The following is a 20385-nucleotide window of genomic DNA, read 5'->3' as shown; positions in this document are numbered from 1 at the left end:
ATTTCTCTGTGGCAAGTCCTCCCAACTACACGCATGAAACTACAATTTTGCAGACTGGAAAACCACTAACGCTCTGGAGAAGTGCCACCCCACAGCACCTTACAGCACTATCTATCTGACCCTTTACGGGAACAACTACCTCCCATATTCAGTGAGATCTTTAATGACCCCTGGTTCCTCAGGCTTCACCCCCAAATAATGTCTTGTTGCCCCTAATTTTAAGTAATTTTATAAAATAGGAAATACCACAATAATTTCTGTCTCCACATCTTTCCTGAATAAAAGTTTCTGCCATCAAAGTTCCCTCAGGACTCATTCTGTTTCCACATTTTCAATGATTTCTAATAAAAACAGTCTCTCCACAGAGCAGCAGCTGGAGTGGAGGTGCTAAAGCACACCATATAATATTAAGATTTAAAAATCTTTTGGGCAGGGGAGGAAAAAGGAACAGGGAGGTATTTGAATGAAAATCCACCAGAACCGACAGCCAAAAATCGTAAGAGCAAATACCAGGAACGACCAGCAATTCATTATTCTAACGAGTTCCAGAATCAAACCAAGAAATGAGTGTCCAGCCTGAGGATCTCCCAAACCCATGGGCTAGCACTGCAAGATAAGAGAAAGAGGGCCTTAGAAAGGAAGGGGGGTAACCACGGAGAAAAGCAAAGCTTCTCCTACCCATGTCTAAGTAAACCCAACTCAGCTGAACCACTGAATTTCCTCCGTGACCAAAGGACACACGAACTAAAATTCTTTCACTTCCTAAAGCTCTGCATGATCCAACATTGCCAAACTATCGGAAAAACAGTTACCACCACTCAGCTGCAGAACTCTCCCCACAGAACACAGACAGCAAGAGATTTCAGGACTCCGGACTCCCAGGAGTATTCCTGGTGTCCCTCGTGTGAAGAGCAGTGTTCCCCTCAGCCAACATGCACCATGGGGGTGGGCGACAGGGTAGCTCAAGGACAAGAATGGGAGGAAAGAACGGAAACAAGAATGTGCAGAACTCATGGCTGATCTGCTAACCCTTGTGCCTTTCAACTAGACACAGCCAAGGGTAAGGCTGCTGTCCCAAGCAACACAGAAGCCCTCCAGGGGCCCACAGACACAAGGAAGGAAAAGAAAGAACAGACCCCTGGGCTCTCTGCTGTGCCAGGGAGGGGACACGCCGCCACCACCACCACCAGACCCACGGTGAGCACGGACGTACAAAACTGGGCTCACGACTGCCAACAGGAAAGCAGAGCCTAGGTCTAGAAAGCACAGAGATGAGGGGAAAACGACTGACAGCCAACACCTGAGTCGGCAAGGGAGCACGACACAGACGCGGTCACAGGGACGGCCGGGAGAGACAGAACGCCGGACAGGACAGAGCCGCTGCACGAAGCCAGCGTGCCGGGACTTACTCATCGCTTTACACACAGCCATACAATAATCCTCAGACTCAAAATTGTTCCTGTTGCCTCCGCAGCCGCCATATATAAAGCGCACGCACTTTCCCTTGGAGAGGTCGAAGTACCAACGAGGCATCACGGCCCGGCAGGGCCCCGTCATCGCCTCCTGGGAGCAGACAGCTGTGTGAAAACGGTCAGAGCGTCAGCGGGACAGAGGCAGCAGCTTTGATCACACTGCTACGGGTGGGAGGAGGACAGGACAGGCCAGGCCACATGCTCAACGACCCGCTGAATGTCAGCGGAGGCCAAGACTGAGCGGACCCCAAGCGCCCTGGTGGACCATCTCACCGACTCAAGCCCGGCCTTCCTGAGGACGTAGTCGTTTTTCTGTCCTGACTGTAGTAAAGACACTTAGGAACTGAAAACAGTGTTTTTCACACTGTCTTGAGTCTAGACTGACGGAGAGGAATTCTGTGTCTCACAGCTCTGTGAGCCTCCCACTTCTGAGATATTTGCCTGATTTGTTGATTGTCGTATCAAGGATCAAAGGAGACCAATGGGGGTGAAGAGGCTGTTTTACTGGTGATAACTATAGGAAATGCTACATAAGTGCCTGGATTGCACACATGTACATTTTCACTTTCTTCAGGATGACTCAGAAACTTCTAGACTGTCGGGGTGCCTGGGTGGCTCAGTTGTTTAAGCATCCAACTTCAGCTTAGGTCATGATCTCGTGGTCCGTGAGTTCGAGCCCCGCGTTGGGCTCTGTGTTGACAGCTCAGAGCCTGGAGCCTGCTTTGGATTGTGTGTCTCCCTCTCTCTGTCCCTCCCCCACTCATGCTTTGTCTCTCTCTCTCTTTCTCTCTCAAAAATAAATAAATGTTAAAAACAAACAAACAAACATCTAGACTGTTAAGTATTTCCCCTACAGGGAGTCCCAAATAATTCTTCAGATCTTAAATGGCATCAGATAGACACTCTCCAGGAGGCTGAATGTAAATGGCTCTAGATGGTCTTTTTTTTTTTTTTTTGAAATGACAGGATGAAAAAAACTGCTGGGCCTGATTCCTCACCAGTAGGTCATTAAAGGCCACCCTCCCAGTCACAGGCATCTTTCTGGTGGACCAACAGGGCAGCATACGGATGGGAACACACACTCAAGAAAAGAACCAAGGAAGTTAATTTCATTGTAGAAGGTCAGGGCTTTAGAAGTACTGAGGAGGGGGCTCCCCTTGGGGAGAGAATGTTGCAGGATCCTCTGGGTCCCTGTTCTCTAGTTCAGTCCTTATAATGCCAACAACAGTTTCTGATTCAATCCTGGGTCCCCCCCTGACCGTGTCAGCAGCCTGGCCACCGAGCGCTAAGATGGCACCACCAGCGGGCTGGAGAGCAGATTTCACTCCAGCGTCCAGGAGTGCCGCCTCTCCCTCTGTGACTTACCTGTGATGAATGCAGTCCAAAATTGTAAGCAAATAATTACCAGATGGATTTTAATACATCAGGTTACCTTTAACGTCGTGAGTAATCTCCTTTTCTGAAACCGTCCCGTCACTGCTGGGTTCGGTAGGGTTCTCTTCGTTGTAGTCATCGCCTTTAAAGGTGTCGTAGTAGTAATCACGGTCTTCAACCACCTCCTCCCCTTCTTCCTCATCCCCGTCATCCTCATCCACAGCTGCTTCTGTGAAGTCCTCCAAATCTGCTTCGGTAGGAAATTCACTAAAGGTCACAACAGAAAAGGAAGGTTAAGACCAATTCCTGTGTGCAAAGCACAACAATGATTCTCTTCCCTATGCTGAAACACAAAAACAGAGACAGGAAATAAGCTCAACTCACGTTTAGCTGTGTCACTACAGCCCTCAGCCCAGCTACAGCTGGGGAGGAGGAGGGGAGGAGTAAGTGGGCAGGCGCTGCATTAGCCTGCAGAAAATACCGTGGCCACAGAATAGGAAGCCGAGAGCCACCGGCAGTCCTTCAATCAGCTAGGGCGACAATGAAAGGCCAGCTGGCTCAATGCCAACACGAACAAGGGAATGCCCACTTTATCTAGAAGGGAGGGACTGGCAGCCCACCACCACCAACGAAACAATCGCACAGGTGTAGAAGAAGAATTTACCTTTTGTAAATATCATAGTCTTCCTCTTCATCCTCTTCCTCTTCTTCCTCCTCATCCTCCTCCTCTTCTTTTGACACAGTCGATTCAATAGTCTTTGTCTGAGGGCAGCACACATATTCAGTGCCATGAAACTGGTCTACCCCACACGGCAGCAGCATGCCATAGCGATATAAGGTCATCCCCTCAGTCAGACAGGCCTAAAAGAAACCCACAGATCCAACATCAGAACATTAATAAATTTGGTCAAATAGTCCCCCATCACTAGCTTCATCCAAGAGAAACCTCTATCGGCGCCTGGGTGGCTCAGTTGGTTGAGTGTCCAGCTTCAGCTCAGGTCATGATCTTGCTGTCCGTGGGCTCAAGCCCCATGTCAGGCTCTGTGCTGACAGCTCGGAGCCCGGAGCCTGCTTCGGATTCTGTGTCTCCCTCTGTCTCTGACCCTCCCCTGTTCATGTTCTGTCTCTGTCTCAAAAATAAAAATATTATAAAAAATAATAAAAAAACAAAAGAAACCCCTATCAAATCACTATGTAAAGCATTCTCTCACAGACACACAAATTTTCTGTCAACAAGTTGTGATGCTATTATTTTAAGATTTACAAATTTTGCTTAACTTGCAATGGAGAATCATCATCTGGGCCAGATACAACAAAAGCCCACAGTTAGAAAAAAATTAAGGAAAAGGGAGCTCTTCTAGTACTTATCAATGCTGGCTAAAGGCGGTCAGTGATAATTTACATTCCTCACTGTGAGGGCATTGTGTCAGAATCTGACCAAAGAAACTGACTAGAGATCCAACTTAACCACAGAAGACAAGTATAAGAAAGGGTACTTTTCCTCACTGGAAAAATGAAATGGCATCCAATCCTATGAGGATACATGTCAAGACATAGATTTTCTAGAATTGGCTATTTCTACCCTAAGGCCCTAAGGCTTGGGATGGCCTCCTTGGAAATCCCACGGACAGCATCCTTGCTTAACAATCTTTTCAACATCCTTAACTTTAGGAGCTGGATTGTCAACACTGTATTTCTCAATAAAAATATCCTCCCAAATATTTTTATTTAAAAAAATTTTTTTTTAATTTTAATGCTTATTTATTTTTGAGAGATAGAGACAGAGTGTGAGTGGGGGAGGTGCAGAGACAGAGGAAGACACAGAATCCAAAGCAGGCTCCAGGCTCTGAGCTGTCAGCAGGGGCTTGAACTCATGAACTACGAGATCATGACCTGAGCCGCAGTCAGACGCTTAACCAACTGAGCCACCCAGGCACCCCTAAAAAAATTTTTTTAAGTTTGAGAGAGAGAGAGAGAGAGAGAGAGAGAGAGAGAGAGACAGCATGTGTGAGTGGGGGAGGGGCAGAGAGAGAGGGGGGAGAGAGAATCCCAAGCTGGCTCCACACTGTCCACGAAGAGCCTGAAGCGGGGCTTGAACTCATGAACCATAAGATCATGATCTGAGCCAAAACCAAAAGTCAAAGGCTTAACCATCTGAGCCACCCAGGTGCCCCCAAATATTTTTAACTTAGAAGATACAAGTAATTGCAAACTTTGAAGAGGGAAAATAAAAGCAATTTGAAATCATGAGGAGGTTTGGAAGAAAATGTTTCTTTCTCTCTTAACAAGGAAAACAACACATGATCCATTCTTTTACCTCTTTAACTACAGTGTGCCAATGCTGGTGATTCTCGCACACCTCCATCCGCTCTTTGTGGAAAAACTGGCACTTTTCTGGAACGAGTAGAACATCACTTACGAATTCACCCACTGGAAAAGAGAAAGCATTGTTATAAGCAAATGTGATCATGATTTGAGGTAGAAAGGACCCTCGCTGCAGATCAGGGCAGCTACACAGTCAGGTGTGCACAGGAGCAGTCTCTAATTTATGTAAGTTGATGTGCCTCTCTCATCTTCAAAGGTCAGCTGGATGTTACAGCTCCAGGTAAAGCAGCTACGAGAGCTCAACATCCTGTTCAGGTCATGATGCCTGGGACTTTCCTCACTCTTCCTGGACTCCAATCCCTTACAGTCCAGTTGCAGGGCTATCAGAATACAGGAGGGGTGGAACAGGAATAGGAATTCCCCCCACCCCCCGATTCCATGATCTCAAATGCACACAGATACTCCCCACCACCTTTGAGTTCACATTAATTAATATTCCTAGCCTCCTACATCCCTATTTCTGCCCACATTATTTCTAACAACAATATCCCCAAGAAACTAAGACCAGGTGTTCCTTTGAAGTACAGACGAATCTTACTTTGGTCCTTTTGTGTACCTAAAAACATGTAGCTCTAAGACAAAGCACCACTGATTCAGGGAAGGCTCATCGATAGAAGGGAATGGGTGCCTTTGCAATCCAAAACTCTGGCAGACACTACTTTAAGCGGGTGACCAGCTTAACATCACCAACAGTGACAAGCTGATATATGTGATGTCCTAAGAAGAAAATCTCACTGGGGCACCTGGGTGGCTCAGTCGGTGGAGTGTCCAACTCTTGACTTTGGCTCAGGTCGTTGTCTCATGGTTCTTGTGTTTGAGCCCCACATCAGGTCTGCACTGACAGCGCATACATACCCTGCTTGGGATTCTCGGTCTCCCCCCCCTTCTCTGCCCTTCCCCTGCTCACGTTCTCTCTCTCACTCTCTCTCAAAAATAACAAACATTAAAAAAAGGAAGAGGGGCGCCTGGGTGGCGCAGTCGGTTAAGCGTCCGACTTCAGTCAGGTCACGATCTCGCGGTCCGGGAGTTCGAGCCCCGCGTCAGGCTCTGGGCTGATGGCTCAGAGCCTGGAGCCTGTTTCCGATTCTGTGTCTCCCTCTCTCTCTGCCCCTCCCCCGTTCATGCTCTGTCTCTCTCTGTCCCAAAATAAATAAACGTTGAAAAAAAAATTTAAAAAAAAAAAAAAAAAAGGAAGAAAATATCACTACACAGTCTTTCTGCCAAAAATATGTTATTTGAATCTAATCATGATAAAACAGTAAGACAAATTCAAATTCAGGGATATATTTAAACAAATGGCCTAAACTAAAAAAATACCATTGTTGTGAAAGATTTTTAAAAAAAAGTTGACTGGGGAACTGTTGCAGACCAAATGTAATAGTTCAATCCTTTTTAAAGGAAAGCTATAAAGGACACTATTTGGATAGTTAGAAATTGCCCAAAATGTGATTACTGTATCGTAGTTATGTTAGAGAATGTGCTTGCTCTTAGGAGAAACAAGTTGAATATTTAGAAGTAAATTTTCACAATGTTCCAACTTACTTTCAAAGGGTGTAATAACAACAATAAAAGATACGTAAGATGCACACACACACACAGAGTGAGAGAACACAAAATCAGAGAACCCAGGTAAAGAGTACAGAAGTATTCACAGTTACATTTTTTTTCAATAGGTCTAAAACTTTTCAAAAGTAAAAAGCTGTGAGGAAAATATACATAGTTGTTTAAAAAACAGATGATCTTTTAGAAAGACACACTGAAATATTTACAGGAAAAAAAATATTATCTGTGATGTGTTTCCAAATAATCAAGAGTAGGTGGGTGGGATTGTCCACAGACAATGTAAAAGTGGCTCATGAACTAATGATTGCTGCATAGCTGGCCAGTGGGTACATAAGGGTTAACAGTATTATTTTTCTCTTTTGGACATGTTTGTACATTCCATAATAAAAAGTTAAAAATTCATGTATTTCTGGGGCGCCTGGCTGGCTTAGTCAGTAGAGCATGTGATGACTCTTGATTTCAAGGTCGTGAGTTCAAGCCCCACGTGGGGAATAGAGCTAAAATTAAAAAAAAAAAAAAAAATTCATATATCACGGGAGCATCACCCAGAGATTCTGATTCAGTAGGTCTAAGGTAGGATTCAGTAATTTTCATTGAATAAGCATTCCAGGAGATTCTGATGCATCACCAATATGCTCCATACAGGGTCTAAGTGGAGGAAAACAAAGAGAGGGAGAGAGGTGTGTGCTTAGTTCAGGAAGAGATGTAGTAAGTGGGGGCAAGGGAAAGGGAGCAGGCAGGCTAACCTCTGAGATTCTCTTTTCTTTTTTCTTTTTTTAAAGAAGGAAGCATAGAATATGAAAGTAATCTGGCCTGAGAAAGGTCGTAGGGCTTTGACCTTAATGCAAAGTCTGTGTAGACCCCCCCCAAGCTCATCATCATGGCCTGGTCCTCCAGGACCCCTCAGCCTCGGGCCTCAGTCTGTGGGCCCTATACAAGTCAATCCTTCCGTGACCCGTGTGACAAGCGAAAGGAGTCCTTAAACTACTTTAAGGGGGAAGATGTGCTGTGACATTATGCTGGGGCAGTAAAAACAGCCTCCCCACTTCAGAACTTTACACAGGGTAGTGACGTTTCACACCACTATTAGTACAGGGAATTTGGAAGCCAATTTCCTCATGCAGGAACACAAAGTAAGTTAGACATAGTGTTGCCTTGAGGCCCTAAAGGCTCTAGGGAGGTAGAACATGTACACTTTTTCAATCAACTAGACACAATGCTTAAAAAAATCCAAAATCCTCATGATAAATGAGGATGTGCCTCTATTAGAAGAAACAATCCTGATATTCAACCAAGTAGAAATTACTTAAACCCTGACACCCAACCACCAACTCATATTGTATTAATGTGATTATGCTGTATTGACTAGGCAATTTTATACTTAGTTTATGACAAAAAGCAACAAAAGAGTGTATTAACGAACAGTGTGTATAGGGTTAAATGTCAGGGTTCTATTTCAGCACCATCATTATCAGCAGAATGGTTTTAGGCATAAAGAAGGTTAACTTACTTATTAACCTTTCTGTGCCTCAATTTCCTTATCCTGTGTGATGATAAATGACATAACAGAATACAACATCTGAAAAGCTTAGAGCTGATTCTGGTACACAGTAAACACTAAGCAGTATGTAAGTGTGCTATTTCTAATTACTGATGGTAATGTTGGTAAGTCTTGAGCTGAGTAACTTGTTTTATACAAAGCAAACTATATATACAACCACAGTTATCATACAGAAATCTGCAATTTGTTAAAACATCAATTTTATGTTTACAATTGCAACATCAGAAAAACATTTAAAACAGCAATTTTAGAGGCACCTAGGTGGCTTCAGTCAATTAAGGGCCCAACTCTTGATTTGGCTCAGGGCATGATCTCACAGTTCATGGGCTCAAGCCCCATGTCCGGCTCTGTGCTGAGAGCGTGCAGTCTGCCTGGGACTCTCTCTCGCTCTCTCTTTTCTCTTTCCCCCTGCCCCTTATCCTCAGCTCGTGCTCTTTCTCTCTCTCAAAATAAGTATTTTTTTTTAAACCCAGCAATTTTATTACTATATATCTAGTCTACAGAGGTAATAAACAAACCGGGTTTTTAAAAAATACAGTGGGGGGCACCCGGGTGGCTCAGTAGGTTGAGCATCAACCTTTGTCATGATCTCATGGTTCGTAGGCCTGAGCCCCACATCAGGCCCACTGCTGTCGGCCTATCAGCACAAAGCCCACTTTGGATCCTCTGTCCCTCTCTCTCTGCCCCTCCCCCGCTGGCACTCGCCTAAAAATAAATAAATATTTTAAAACTCAATAAAAAAACAGTGGAAAAAATACTAACAGAAATAAACATACAGTGGAATACTATATATTGAGTTTAAAATGAATGAAATCTACTTGTATCACACATTAGATACACCCAAAATGATGTAAAGTAAAGCAAGTTGTAAAAGTGATGTCAGGTACAGAATGATACCATTTATGTAAGCTTAAAAACGCAAAAACAAATGGTTTATAGAAACATCTGTATACAGCAAAAGTATAAAAACATGCGTGAGACAGAGGGAAGCCGGGGATGGGTGGGGTGGGTGAAACGGGATGGGGATTAACAGCACACTCATCATGATGAGCACTGAGTCAGGTTACAGAAGTGCTGAGTCATTACACTGTACACCTGAAACCAATATAACATTGCATGTTAACTACACTGGAATTAAAATTTAAAAATTAATGAGAAAGAAAGTAGCTACTGAAACTTGGGTTCTTTCCCCCCAAAACAAAAACATGCGTGAGAATAATACATGCCAACAAGTGGATAGTGGCTACCTTGAGAACAAGGGAGGGAGTGAGGGAGGGCAAGAGGAGGAAAAGGGAAGAAAGGATGGGGCTTTGAAACATTTACTCCCCTCTATGACAAAATAAGGTGCGGGCCAACTCATCTTTGACAAAGCAGGAAAGAACATCCAATGGAAAAAAGACAGCCTCTTTAACAAATGGTGCTGGGAGAACTGGACAGCAACATGCAGAAGGTTGAAACTAGACCACTTTCTCACACCATTTACAAAAATAAACTCAAAATGGATAAAGGACCTAAATGTGAGACAGGAAACCATCAGAACCTTAGAGGAGAAAGCAGGAAAGACCTCTCTGACCTCAGCCGTAGCAATCTCTTACTCGACACATCCCCAAAGGCAAGGGAATTAAAAGCAAAAGTGAATTACTGGGACCTTATGAAGATAAAAAGCTTCTGCACAGCAAAGGAAACAACCAACAAAACTAAAAGGCAACCAACGGGAATGGGAAAAGATATTTGCAATGACATATCGGACAAAGGGCTAGTATCTAAAATCTATAAAGAGCTCACCAAACTCCACACCCGAAAAACAAATAACCCAGTGAAGAAATGGGCAGAAAACATGAATAGACACTTCTCTAAAGAAGACATCCAGATGGCCAACAGGCACATGAAAAGAGTTCAGCGTCGCTCCTTATCAGGGAATACAAATCAAAACCACACTCAGGTATCACCTCACTCCAGTCAGATTGCCAAATGACAATCAGGAGACTAGAGATGCTGGAGAGGATGTGGAAAACGGGAACCCTCTTGCACTGTTGGTGGAATGCAAATTGGTGCAGCCGCTCCTGGAAAGCAGTGTGGAGGTTCCTCAGAAAATTAAAAAATAGACCTACCCTATGATCCAGCAATAGCACTGCTAGGAATTATCCAAGGATACAGGAGTAGCTGAATTGCATAGGGGCACTTGTACCCCAATGTTCATAGCAGCACTCTCACAATAGCCAAATGATGGAAAGAGCCTAAATGTCCCTCAACTAATGAATGGATAAAGAAATTGTGGGTTATATATACACAATGGAGTACACGGGGGCAATGGAGAAAAGAATGAAATATGGCCCTTTGTTAGCAACGTGGATGGAACTGGAGAGTGTAATGCTAAGTGAAATAAGCCATACAGAGAAGACAGATACCATATGGTTTATCACTCTTATGTGATCCTAAAACTTAACAGAACCCATGGGGGATGGGAAGGAAAAAAAATAAAAAAAGAGGGTTAGAGGGGGAGAGAGCCAAAAGAAAAAGAGACTGTTAAAAAACTGAGAACAAACTGAGGGTGGAGGGGGGGTGGGAGGGAGAGGAGGGTGGGTGATGGGTATTGAGGAGGGCACCTTTTGGGATGAGCACTGGTTGTTGTATGGAAACCAATTTGTTCAATAAATTTCATAAAAAAAATAAAATAAAATAAAAATAAAAAAAAAACAAAACAAATAAGGTGCGGATGAAGCAGACCTGGCAAGCTGTTGAAGAACTTAAATCAGGATGATGAGTACTTGAGTCAGCATCATATTTTACCTTTTCAGTATCCTTCAAACGCTGTATTTTCAGAAAGAAGTTAAATCAAACTTTTAAAATGTCAGTACTTCAATAATTAACTCCATGCTATACAGTAAAATTAAATGCTACCAATCCTTAGCTATCCCATGATTGACTCGGTCTCTCTGACCTCTGAAAACCAGAAGAGAATAACACCACTGAAATTGGACCAGGAACTAAAATGTAAAAATAAAACAAAACAAAAGAATACTCTTAACAACTGCAATTCAAACAACACACTCTAAGGGAATAATTAAGCAAGTAAAACAAAGATATTCATTGCTTGTGTTGCTAATATCAAACACTGAAACCAACCTAGATGCCCATCAATCAGGAATTAAATGATGGTAGTTACATACAATGGAATACCATCAGGTCACAGGAAATATGGTTTATTGTTATATTAACATGGGAAACTTCCATAGTGGTTAAATAATTTTAAAAGAAAGAAAGAAAGAAACATACTCCATATCCCTAACCTTCCTCCTTCACCCTGGTTAACTCCTAAGGCTAAGTCTATACAATATAGGCAAAGAACCATACAGATATGTTGATATATCTCCCTAAGAACAGCACATAATAGATGTTTAAATCTAAATATTAAAAAAAAATTCAAAAACAAGGCAGCATATGTAGTATGACCTCTTTTAGGAAGAAAAAAATGCATTTAAAAATACACATATTTCTGTATGTGTCCAAAGAAAAAAGTCTTGTCTATATACACCAAAATGTTAATCATGGTGTAGAAACTGGAAATTATTTTTGCTTCCCCCCACAGTCTTTTATTGAAAAATAAACTTATTAAGCATGTAAACTAAAGAGGAACACATTTCAATCCCAACATTTGTTTTCTGGCATATCACTATTACTTTTTTTTTTTGCCTTTGCTACATTATCAGAAGCTTCTAAGAAAAAAAAAAAACTGACTTAGGCAGATCAATATACTGTTGTATAGACGAACACTGAAAATGGTTTGGTCTCAGTTTAGAATTTTACCGAAGTTTGTTAACAATCTTCAATTTAGTCAGTTAGGTTGTAATAGATAATGGCCACAATTTCGCAAGTCACGGGACACAGAAGGTTACAGAGTTTTCGCTATTTAAAAAGCTGAGGAATGAATATGGCAATTTAACAAAACCTAAACCTACAGGATTTCGCTTAAGCTGCATTTATGATCTATCTCCAACCCCCATCCATTCCCCAGGATTCTGTTTCTTTTCCATATCACGCCCATCCATCAAGGCCATGATAGCCATCAGGTTTTAGAGCTCTTCCAGAGTTACTGAAATTGCTTTTAAAAATAACAAAGGTTGTTATTCCCCACTTGGGGAAGCCCTCAGCAGCACCAACACTCACACACAGTTTTTAAAAACCTACTGCGAAAGTACTCTACAGCTGCGAACAGCTGGAAGACCATTTCAGTTATGGGGCTCATGGAAGCGGTAACCAGGTGGGAGAAGATAGCCTTCTGTCATGAGAGGGAGCCCAGAGAATCAACCTGACCACCCACTGCAATTTCCCGTGAGGTATAGCAGCCATCCCTAGACGTCCCTGAGGTCAATAGGGCTCTGATATTAAAGACCCAAGATAATTCTCGCAAGCAAAAACACACAAGGGTCCATGCTGGGAACAGGGCAAACATGAATTCAAAGGTAGAAGCTGCCTTGCAAACAGACACCTGCAATGGGCAAGTGAGAGACCACGGTGCACCGTTGCTGAAGACGGCCCCAAAGCCTCTGAGAATGAGAACTGTCTTTGGCAGTGCTCACATCACAGTAACGCTCTGTCCAGATCTCCATCCAAAAATAACCCAAAACAAAAACAGTCACGGGCTCACAAAGCCCTCTTCTTTTGGTGTAGAAGCCAGCCTACAGATAAATGTCAGAGATGACTACGCCTTCCCCCAAATACCAGCAGTTTCACTTCTTCACACATCACCAACTCTGTCCTACTTGGAACATCCTACCTACGTACCTACCTACCTACCCACCCACCTAAAATGTTAGAGATAAACAGGAGTCGATTAGTAGTAACCTATGATATAAGGTCATTTTGAAGACAGAGACGACTGAACTACACAGCAGGTTCAAAGTCACACTGATGGGTGGTTAAGCATCAGAAGAGGGCAGAGCTGAGTGACACGAACACAGACGCGGGTGGGCAGTGCGACACCAGGTGATGCAACCACTACTTAGCAACCTGAATTCATTCTCAACTGCTTTCCAAGCATGGTAATCAGGGACACATCCCTCTTCCTCAACCGAGCAAAAACAATGACAGACAAAACTGGTGCCTGAGGACACAGGTAAGGACGCTGGAATTTCAAGCCAATTCACACAGGCAACCCAACCACTATAGACAAATCCTGTTCCCAGTTTCCATTTCCACACCTTCTGGTCTATCTACCTATGATTTAGGTTACTAGGCAGTACTATGTTGTTTTTCTTTTCTTAAGTAAGCTCTGTGCCCAATGTGGGGCTTGAGCCCACAACTCTGAGGTCAACAGTTGCATGCTCCACTGATGGAGCCGACCAGGAGCCCCATTAGGCAATATTATCTTAAAGGGGGGTCCTAGGGCTGAGGCTAACCATACTACTACATCACTTTTACTCCAACATGTGGTGTTCATCTTAACATGTACAAAGGCAGCTACTGTGGTTACTTCGGTGAATAATGCACAGAACTCTTACTTTTAACTGTGTCCTTTTTAGTACAGTTTGTACGTTAAAGAATTGTGTGTGGTTGTATAACTCACTGAATATACTATAAATCATTAAACTGTATACTTTTAAATGGGTGAATTACACAGAGTATGAATTATATCTCAACAAGCTCGTTTCAAAAAAAAAAAATAAAAAAAGTATTGGCACTTGGGTGGCTCAGTCAGTTAAGCATCCCAGCTCTTGGTTTCAACTCAGGTTATGCTCTCCCAGTTGTGTGATAAGCCCCAAGTTGGGCTTCATGCTGACAGTGCACAGCCTGCTTGGGATTCTCTGTCTCTCTCCCTCTCAAATAAATAAACTTTAAAGGCTTAAAAAGTTAAACTTAAATTACAAAAGCAGAGGTTGGGGCACCTGAGTGACACAATTGCTTGAGCGTCTGACTCTTGATTTTGGCTCAGGTCATGATCTTAGGGTCAAGGGATCAGGCCCCGTGTTGAGCTCTGCACTCAGCATGAAGCCTGCCTGAGATTTTCTCTCTTCCTCTTCCCATTTGTTCCTCTCTCCCACTCTCTCTTTCTCCCTCTCTAAAATAAAAAAATTTAGGGGCGCCTGGGTGGCGCAGTCGGTTTGAGCGTCTGACTTCGTTCAGCTCAGGTCATGATCTCGCGGTGAGTTTGAGCCCACGTCGGGCTCTGTGCTGACAGCTCCGAGCCTGGAGCCTGCTTCAGATTCTGTGTCTCCCTCTCTCTCTCTGCCCCTCCCCACTCATACTCTGTCTCTCTCTTCTCTGTCAAAAATAAATAAACGTTACAAAATTTAAATAAATTTAAAAGTGGAGGACTGATCATTTACAGAAGATTACTGAGTAAGTAAATAATATAGTGAGGATAATGGAACTGAAAGACATCAGTATAAGCTAATGTTTTAATATATACATGTAGCTATAGAAATATATATTTATGTGTGCATGTACTCATATATACATGCATGTATTTTTTTAAGTTTTATTTATTTGAGAGAGACACAGACAGTGCAAGTGGGAGAAGGATGGGGTGGGCGTGGGGGAGGGAGAAAGAGAATACCAAGAAGACTTTGTGCTCAAACTGTGACCTGAGCCAAAACCAAGAGTCGGAGCTTAACTGACTGAACCACCTAGGCACCCCAACGTGTGTTTTCTTGGCTCTGTCCGAGTGGGCCTAGAAGCAACAACATCCCAGACCAGTAAGTACACATAATGCCCAGACTTGGTTTCTAAACACCATTTCTCCACTGAAAGAAACCAGAGCTTCCTGGAGAATATGGCAGATTCCAGGGGTAGAGTCAGGAAAACACAGGATCAGCCTAGAGCATCTTTTGTCAAATCTGGACAAGTGCTTAAGGAAATAAGTGAATGCCAACACCATCTTAGCCAGGGGATAAATGTTATCATGGTAATGGAACTGACATCGTGCAACTCCTAATGTTTGCTGCAAGAAGAAGACATCTATGGTAGTCCCCTCAAAAATGTGTAATCAAAAGGTCATAAGACAACCCGAATTGCAAGGCATTTCCACAAAGTAATTTGTACTCTTTAAAAAAGTCAAGGGTCTGGGGCACCTGGGTGGCGCAGTCGGTTAAGCATCCGACTTCAGCAGGTCACGATCTCGCGGTCCGGGAGTTCGAGCCCCGCGTCAGGCTCTGGCTGATGGCTCAGAGCCTGGAGCCTGTTCCGGATTTCTGTGTCTCCCTCTCTCTGCCCCTCCCTGTTCATTGCTCTGTCTCTCTCTGTCCCAAAAATAAATAAACGTTGAAAAAAAAAAAAATTAAAAAAAAAAAAAAAAGTCAAGGTCATGGAAGACGAGAAGAGACTAAATACAATGTGTGATCTTGAATCAGATCCCGGTATTATTGGAACAAAAGGTGAAACCTGAACAGGGTCTACAGATTAGATTTGGATCAATAATAGTTTCCCAATTTTGATGATGATCATGTAGAAGAATGTCCTTGTTTCTAAAAAATCTATATTAAAGTACTAAGGGATAAAAAGACACCAACTTAAATGATTCAAAACACAAAAACTCAGTAATGGGGGGGACAAGGGTTGGGGGTACTATGGGAGTGAATAAGGTTAATTTTACCATATTAGTCAAATGGTACAGGTGGAAAATCTGAAATCTGAGGAAAGAGTGTACAGGAACTCTTTGTACTATTGTTCTAACCATTTTGTAAACTTGAAACTATTTTAAAACTACCTTTTTTTTTGTTTACTTTTTTGAGAGAAGCGGGGGGAGGGGGGAGCATGGGTCAAGCAGGGTAGGGGCAGAGGGGGACAGAGGACGGAGGACCCAAAGTGGTCTCTGTGCGGACAGCAGACAGCCCGATGTGGGGCTTGAGCTGTGAGATCATGGCCTGAGCTGAAGTTAGACACTTAACCACCTGAGCGACCCAGGTGCCCCTAAATTATTTTTAATTTTAAAAGGCAAAAGCAACTCTAAAAGACTATCACCAAAATGCTTTCTAAGGAGTCTATGGAAGGGCGCGTGGGTGGCTCAGTTGGTTAAGCATCTGACTCTTGATTTTGGCTCAGGTCATGATTTCACGGTTTTGTGGGTTTGAGCCCCACATTGGGCTCTGTGCTGGCAGCAGGAAGCCTGCTTGGGATTCTCTGTGTCCCTTGCTCTCTACCCCTCCCCGACTCATGCTCTTCCTCTCCCTTTCTCTCTCAAAAAACACGCTTTTTTTTTTTTTTTAAAGTGTATCCTATGTTCTAGACATTGTCATGGTACTGGAGGACAGAGAAGACTAAATAAAGCAGGGTCCGTGGTTTCACTGTGCTTACAGCGAAGTTGGAGAAAGATACAGAAACAGATCGTCACTGGATAGGGTGATAGATGCAATGGCAACATTGGGAGACTTTCAGAAATCTGCATGTCTGGAGAGAAAACATAACCAGGAGGAAAAGATTTCTTTAAGGGAAGCAGCCCCTGAAATAAGTCTTGAAGGAAGAACCCCCCTAGCAGGGGAAGTAGAGGAAAGGCATTCCAACAATGAGACCTGGACAGTGGGTGGCCAGGAGCTGCAAGATGTCGATGCTGCTGGGTGGCTCACAGAGCAGACAACAGGGAAGGCCAAAGCAAGAGCCACATTATGGAGTTTTTACGCTAAGCAGGGCAGCTTAATGAAACCTTAGTTTTTATGTGAGGAAGAGCTACTACAGGCTTTGATGTGCGGGAAAGACAACTCAATCTTCATTTTAGGTCAGAGGGCAGCAGACCAGACAACAGAACTGAGAAGCACACGAGGCTGTTGTCCCAGTCCAGGCGGCAAAGGATGAAGGGCTGAACTAACGCAGCAGGAATCAGAAGGAAGAAAAGGATTATAAGCCAGATGTGTCCCGACTTTAAAGTAGCAGCACCCCGAGTGTCTCAGTAATATTTTCACAGCACTTCAAGGCCAAAAGAATACCCAAAGCTAGGTAGCTGGGTCCAACAACATAGTAAGTCCTCGTGTCCTAACCCCTTAGCGCATGCCGGACGCTGAACGACTCTTCCAATGTTACAATCGACTGGACACCGTCACCCTCATCTCCTCTTCCCAGGTTATTCTGCTGTGATGCTGGCTCTTTAACACAGGAACCCCTGAGACAACGCTCTATAAAGATAGGAGGTCACTGAAAGGAACGGACTGACAGGATGTTGATACTGTAAATACCTCCAGTTCATGGGATGTCTGAAAGAGGTCTCCTTTGAAAAACCAAAACTATCCCACAATGCTCCACACTGTGTGAGTCTGCTGCAACGCCCTGGGGTGCCTCAGTGCACAGTTTGGGAACCACAGACTGAAGCCGTATTGAAGGGGTAAGAATGAGGCTTGGAAAGCTGACTGGATGTAGGGAGAGAAAGGTCTCCCAGGTCTCAACTCAGAGTTCTGGGTGAGGACTGGAGCCAGCAAGTCGCAAAGACACGTAGCAAGGGGAAGACCAGGCTGCAAAGTCTTCAGGGGTAATGGTGCAAAAGGAAGAAACAAATGCAAGTACTGCCTACCTACTGACTACAAATATTCAAAACTACACTCTTGCTTCATTTAATTCCAGGATTTGACAGGCAGTGAACGAAACCTCACACCCAGAGATCTCGGGGCCAAATGGATTGGAAGAACATCTCTCAGCTACACCACGCACAAGGCTTCCAGGCCTCACCCCACTGCATGATGCTCCACTGTACAGTAAATGGTGTCGAGCACCCGCAATGCCCCCTTTCTCCCTACTGGATACTTGACAACAGTAATTGCTGCATAAACACGGTCATAAGGTGCCAACTCCTCCTTTGGTTGATTTGGATACATGTGAGAATGTATCAACACCAACACAAGGTCAGAAACACCTGTACCAGTCACGGGCCCTTCAGAAAGGCAGGGGTGCATAGACAGCTAGGGGTCACGTCTCTCGGAGACTACCACAAGTCCGGCCTGCCTAGCAATACAGGATCTTAGGACCTTGCAAAATATGTACAGGATGAAGTGAGAGGAACAGAAGACTCCATCCCTTGGGCTGTTCAGTACCACTCCTGCTATGATTATACAGCAGGAGTTTCAAGCACTCACTGCAAGGCAAAGCTGGGAGGCCCTGAGGGCAGCACTCTCAGTGCCATGCAAAAGGCCCATCCTTAAAAGACTGAGGGTGCCCATGGTGGGGGAGGTAATAACCATCAAAGACAAGTCAACTATCAACACTAGAAGGCAATAAATATTCAAAAAAGAAGTCCCCCAATACATTCCTGTAGCCCTCAGCTTCTTAACAGATGTAGCTATTTCACTGTGAGGCAAGAGAAAATCAAATTTAAAAATGAGCAACCTCTACTTCCCAAGAAGCAACCACGATCATCTAAAGGACACTCACCAAGACACTTGAAAGGTATCACGATGTGACTCTTGCACTGCTTTTTGTCCCTCCGGCACCAATTGTCAACACTGACCGGCTCATTTGCTTCCATCACATTTGTGATCTGTAGCTCTGGATACATCTGCAAGGGAAAAGCAAACACACACAATAAATTGACTTTATCCATAATAAATGGACATTCATTTGCAAGTAAGGGTGTCTGCTACTCAGCGTCATCATTATCCTGTATAAATCTAAGCCTCCACTCGTGCTGCCCCTGGTTCTAACTGAAGAACTCAGCAAGTCAAAAGATATTGTAACTATTAGTTTTCTTTTGACAGGTAGATTTCTGATCACTTCTAATGCATTCTCTTTAAAAAAAAAAAAAGTCATCTTTATTTAAGGACATACAAAAGCAGCAAGCTTTCAAGCCCAAAATAAATCGATGAGGTATCAAGCCCATTTGTAGGATGCATGTAAAGAGCTGAGAAGAAACACATTTAAAGGGCAAGTCCATGGAAAGGTCTGTTGGTGAGATTATAGAGTAATACTTCAATGCTGGCCCTCTGTGCTAGTCCTGGTAAGAAGTTAAAGCATCTCATAGCCCCTTCTAGGTCAAGTTCTGACTCAAGTCAGACCTGAGATTATCATTTACAATACTGGTGGCTTTCTATGAACAAGTGGAGAGCACAAGATACACACATTTGACTTCACGTCCTCCCACACTGCAAGTGAGAAGCAAGAGAGCCGGGCTTTACTTGTACGGGACCTGCCCAGCTTCTGCACCGTTCCCTCCTCAAGGAACCAAGAGCTCACAGCGCACACAGGCAGAGCCTCTGACAAGCCTCAGTCGTGTCGTATATATTCAGAAAGAAAACGCCTGGTGTTCTGTCATTGGCAATGTGATCTTAGGTCAAAAAGCAGAATGACAGAGTATCTATTTCTAAGGTAAGCAGTTTCAAGCATGACCCAGAAAAGAGCAGTTTTCACATTCTGGCACCACTCTTACCTCCTGACAGTACTGAAGAACTTCTTCTTTTGTTCCAAAGCAGCTCTTGGTGCCTGTTGGGTCAGGTTCCCATTTCCCAGTCTGAATGTTCACATGCATATTTAACTTCCCACAAAACATTGCAATTTGAGGCTCGGCGACAGCAAATCCTGTTCCGGCGTTGGCTGCAAGAGCCTGCCAAAGGGGAAAACATCCAGGTTTACTCCAAAACAGCTGACACAAAGGTAGAGTCATCCCATGGTTTGTGACAGTAGAACTGATCTTTTAAAACTTCATTATTTACTATTTTTATCTTCATAAACAAAGCCTTTCCCCAGGAGTTAGGCCAGAAAAAACAATCATTGTTGGATTTACATGATCAAAGAAAAATGTCAATGGAAAAAAATCTAACCCTCACTCCCCATCTGAGTACTTTGGAACTTGGGAACCTATAATCCAGCTGAAGACTGCTCTAATAGAAGCACACGTCTCACTTTTCATCCCTTAACAGATTAAACCACTATAGTAAAGGCTAAAGTTCCAGTAATTCACTCACACAACAAAATTTTGTTGAGCAGCTACTATCTTGCAAAGCAACATGCTAAATGCCTAGGACACAAGAGTGAGCAAAAACTTATGGTCCCTGCTCTCATGGGGCTTACAGTTTAGTGCAAGAGTCCATACTCACACATACAAAAGTGTGATCACAC

At 43.6% G+C, this 20385-nt stretch overlaps 1 protein-coding gene across 4 annotated transcripts in view; it reads right to left on the bottom strand.

Annotated features, from left to right (window-relative positions):
- APLP2 (amyloid beta precursor like protein 2) overlaps positions 1-20385 on the bottom strand; it is an 89299-nt gene that overhangs the window by 19481 nt on the left and 49433 nt on the right. For 2 of the 4 annotated variants that reach the window (XM_030331596.2, XM_030331597.2), the window contains exons 2-7: positions 19697-19870; positions 18706-18829; positions 5164-5276; positions 3511-3707; positions 2905-3113; positions 1410-1577 (exon numbers count right to left, since the gene is read on the bottom strand). In XM_030331596.2, coding sequence (XP_030187456.1) covers positions 1410-1577; positions 2905-3113; positions 3511-3707; positions 5164-5276; positions 18706-18829; positions 19697-19870 — 985 coding nt within the window. The remainder of the gene's footprint in view (positions 1-1409; positions 1578-2904; positions 3114-3510; positions 3708-5163; positions 5277-18705; positions 18830-19696; positions 19871-20385) is intronic. The other 2 variants (XM_030331598.2, XM_030331599.2) reach the window with 1 other exon arrangement.

This window comes from Lynx canadensis, chromosome D1 (genome assembly GCF_007474595.2).
Source record: "Lynx canadensis isolate LIC74 chromosome D1, mLynCan4.pri.v2, whole genome shotgun sequence".
Classification (NCBI taxonomy): domain Eukaryota; kingdom Metazoa; phylum Chordata; class Mammalia; order Carnivora; family Felidae; genus Lynx; species Lynx canadensis.
The sequence above is the reverse complement of the archived record's forward strand: the minus strand, read 5'-3'. Positions and strand labels throughout refer to the sequence as shown.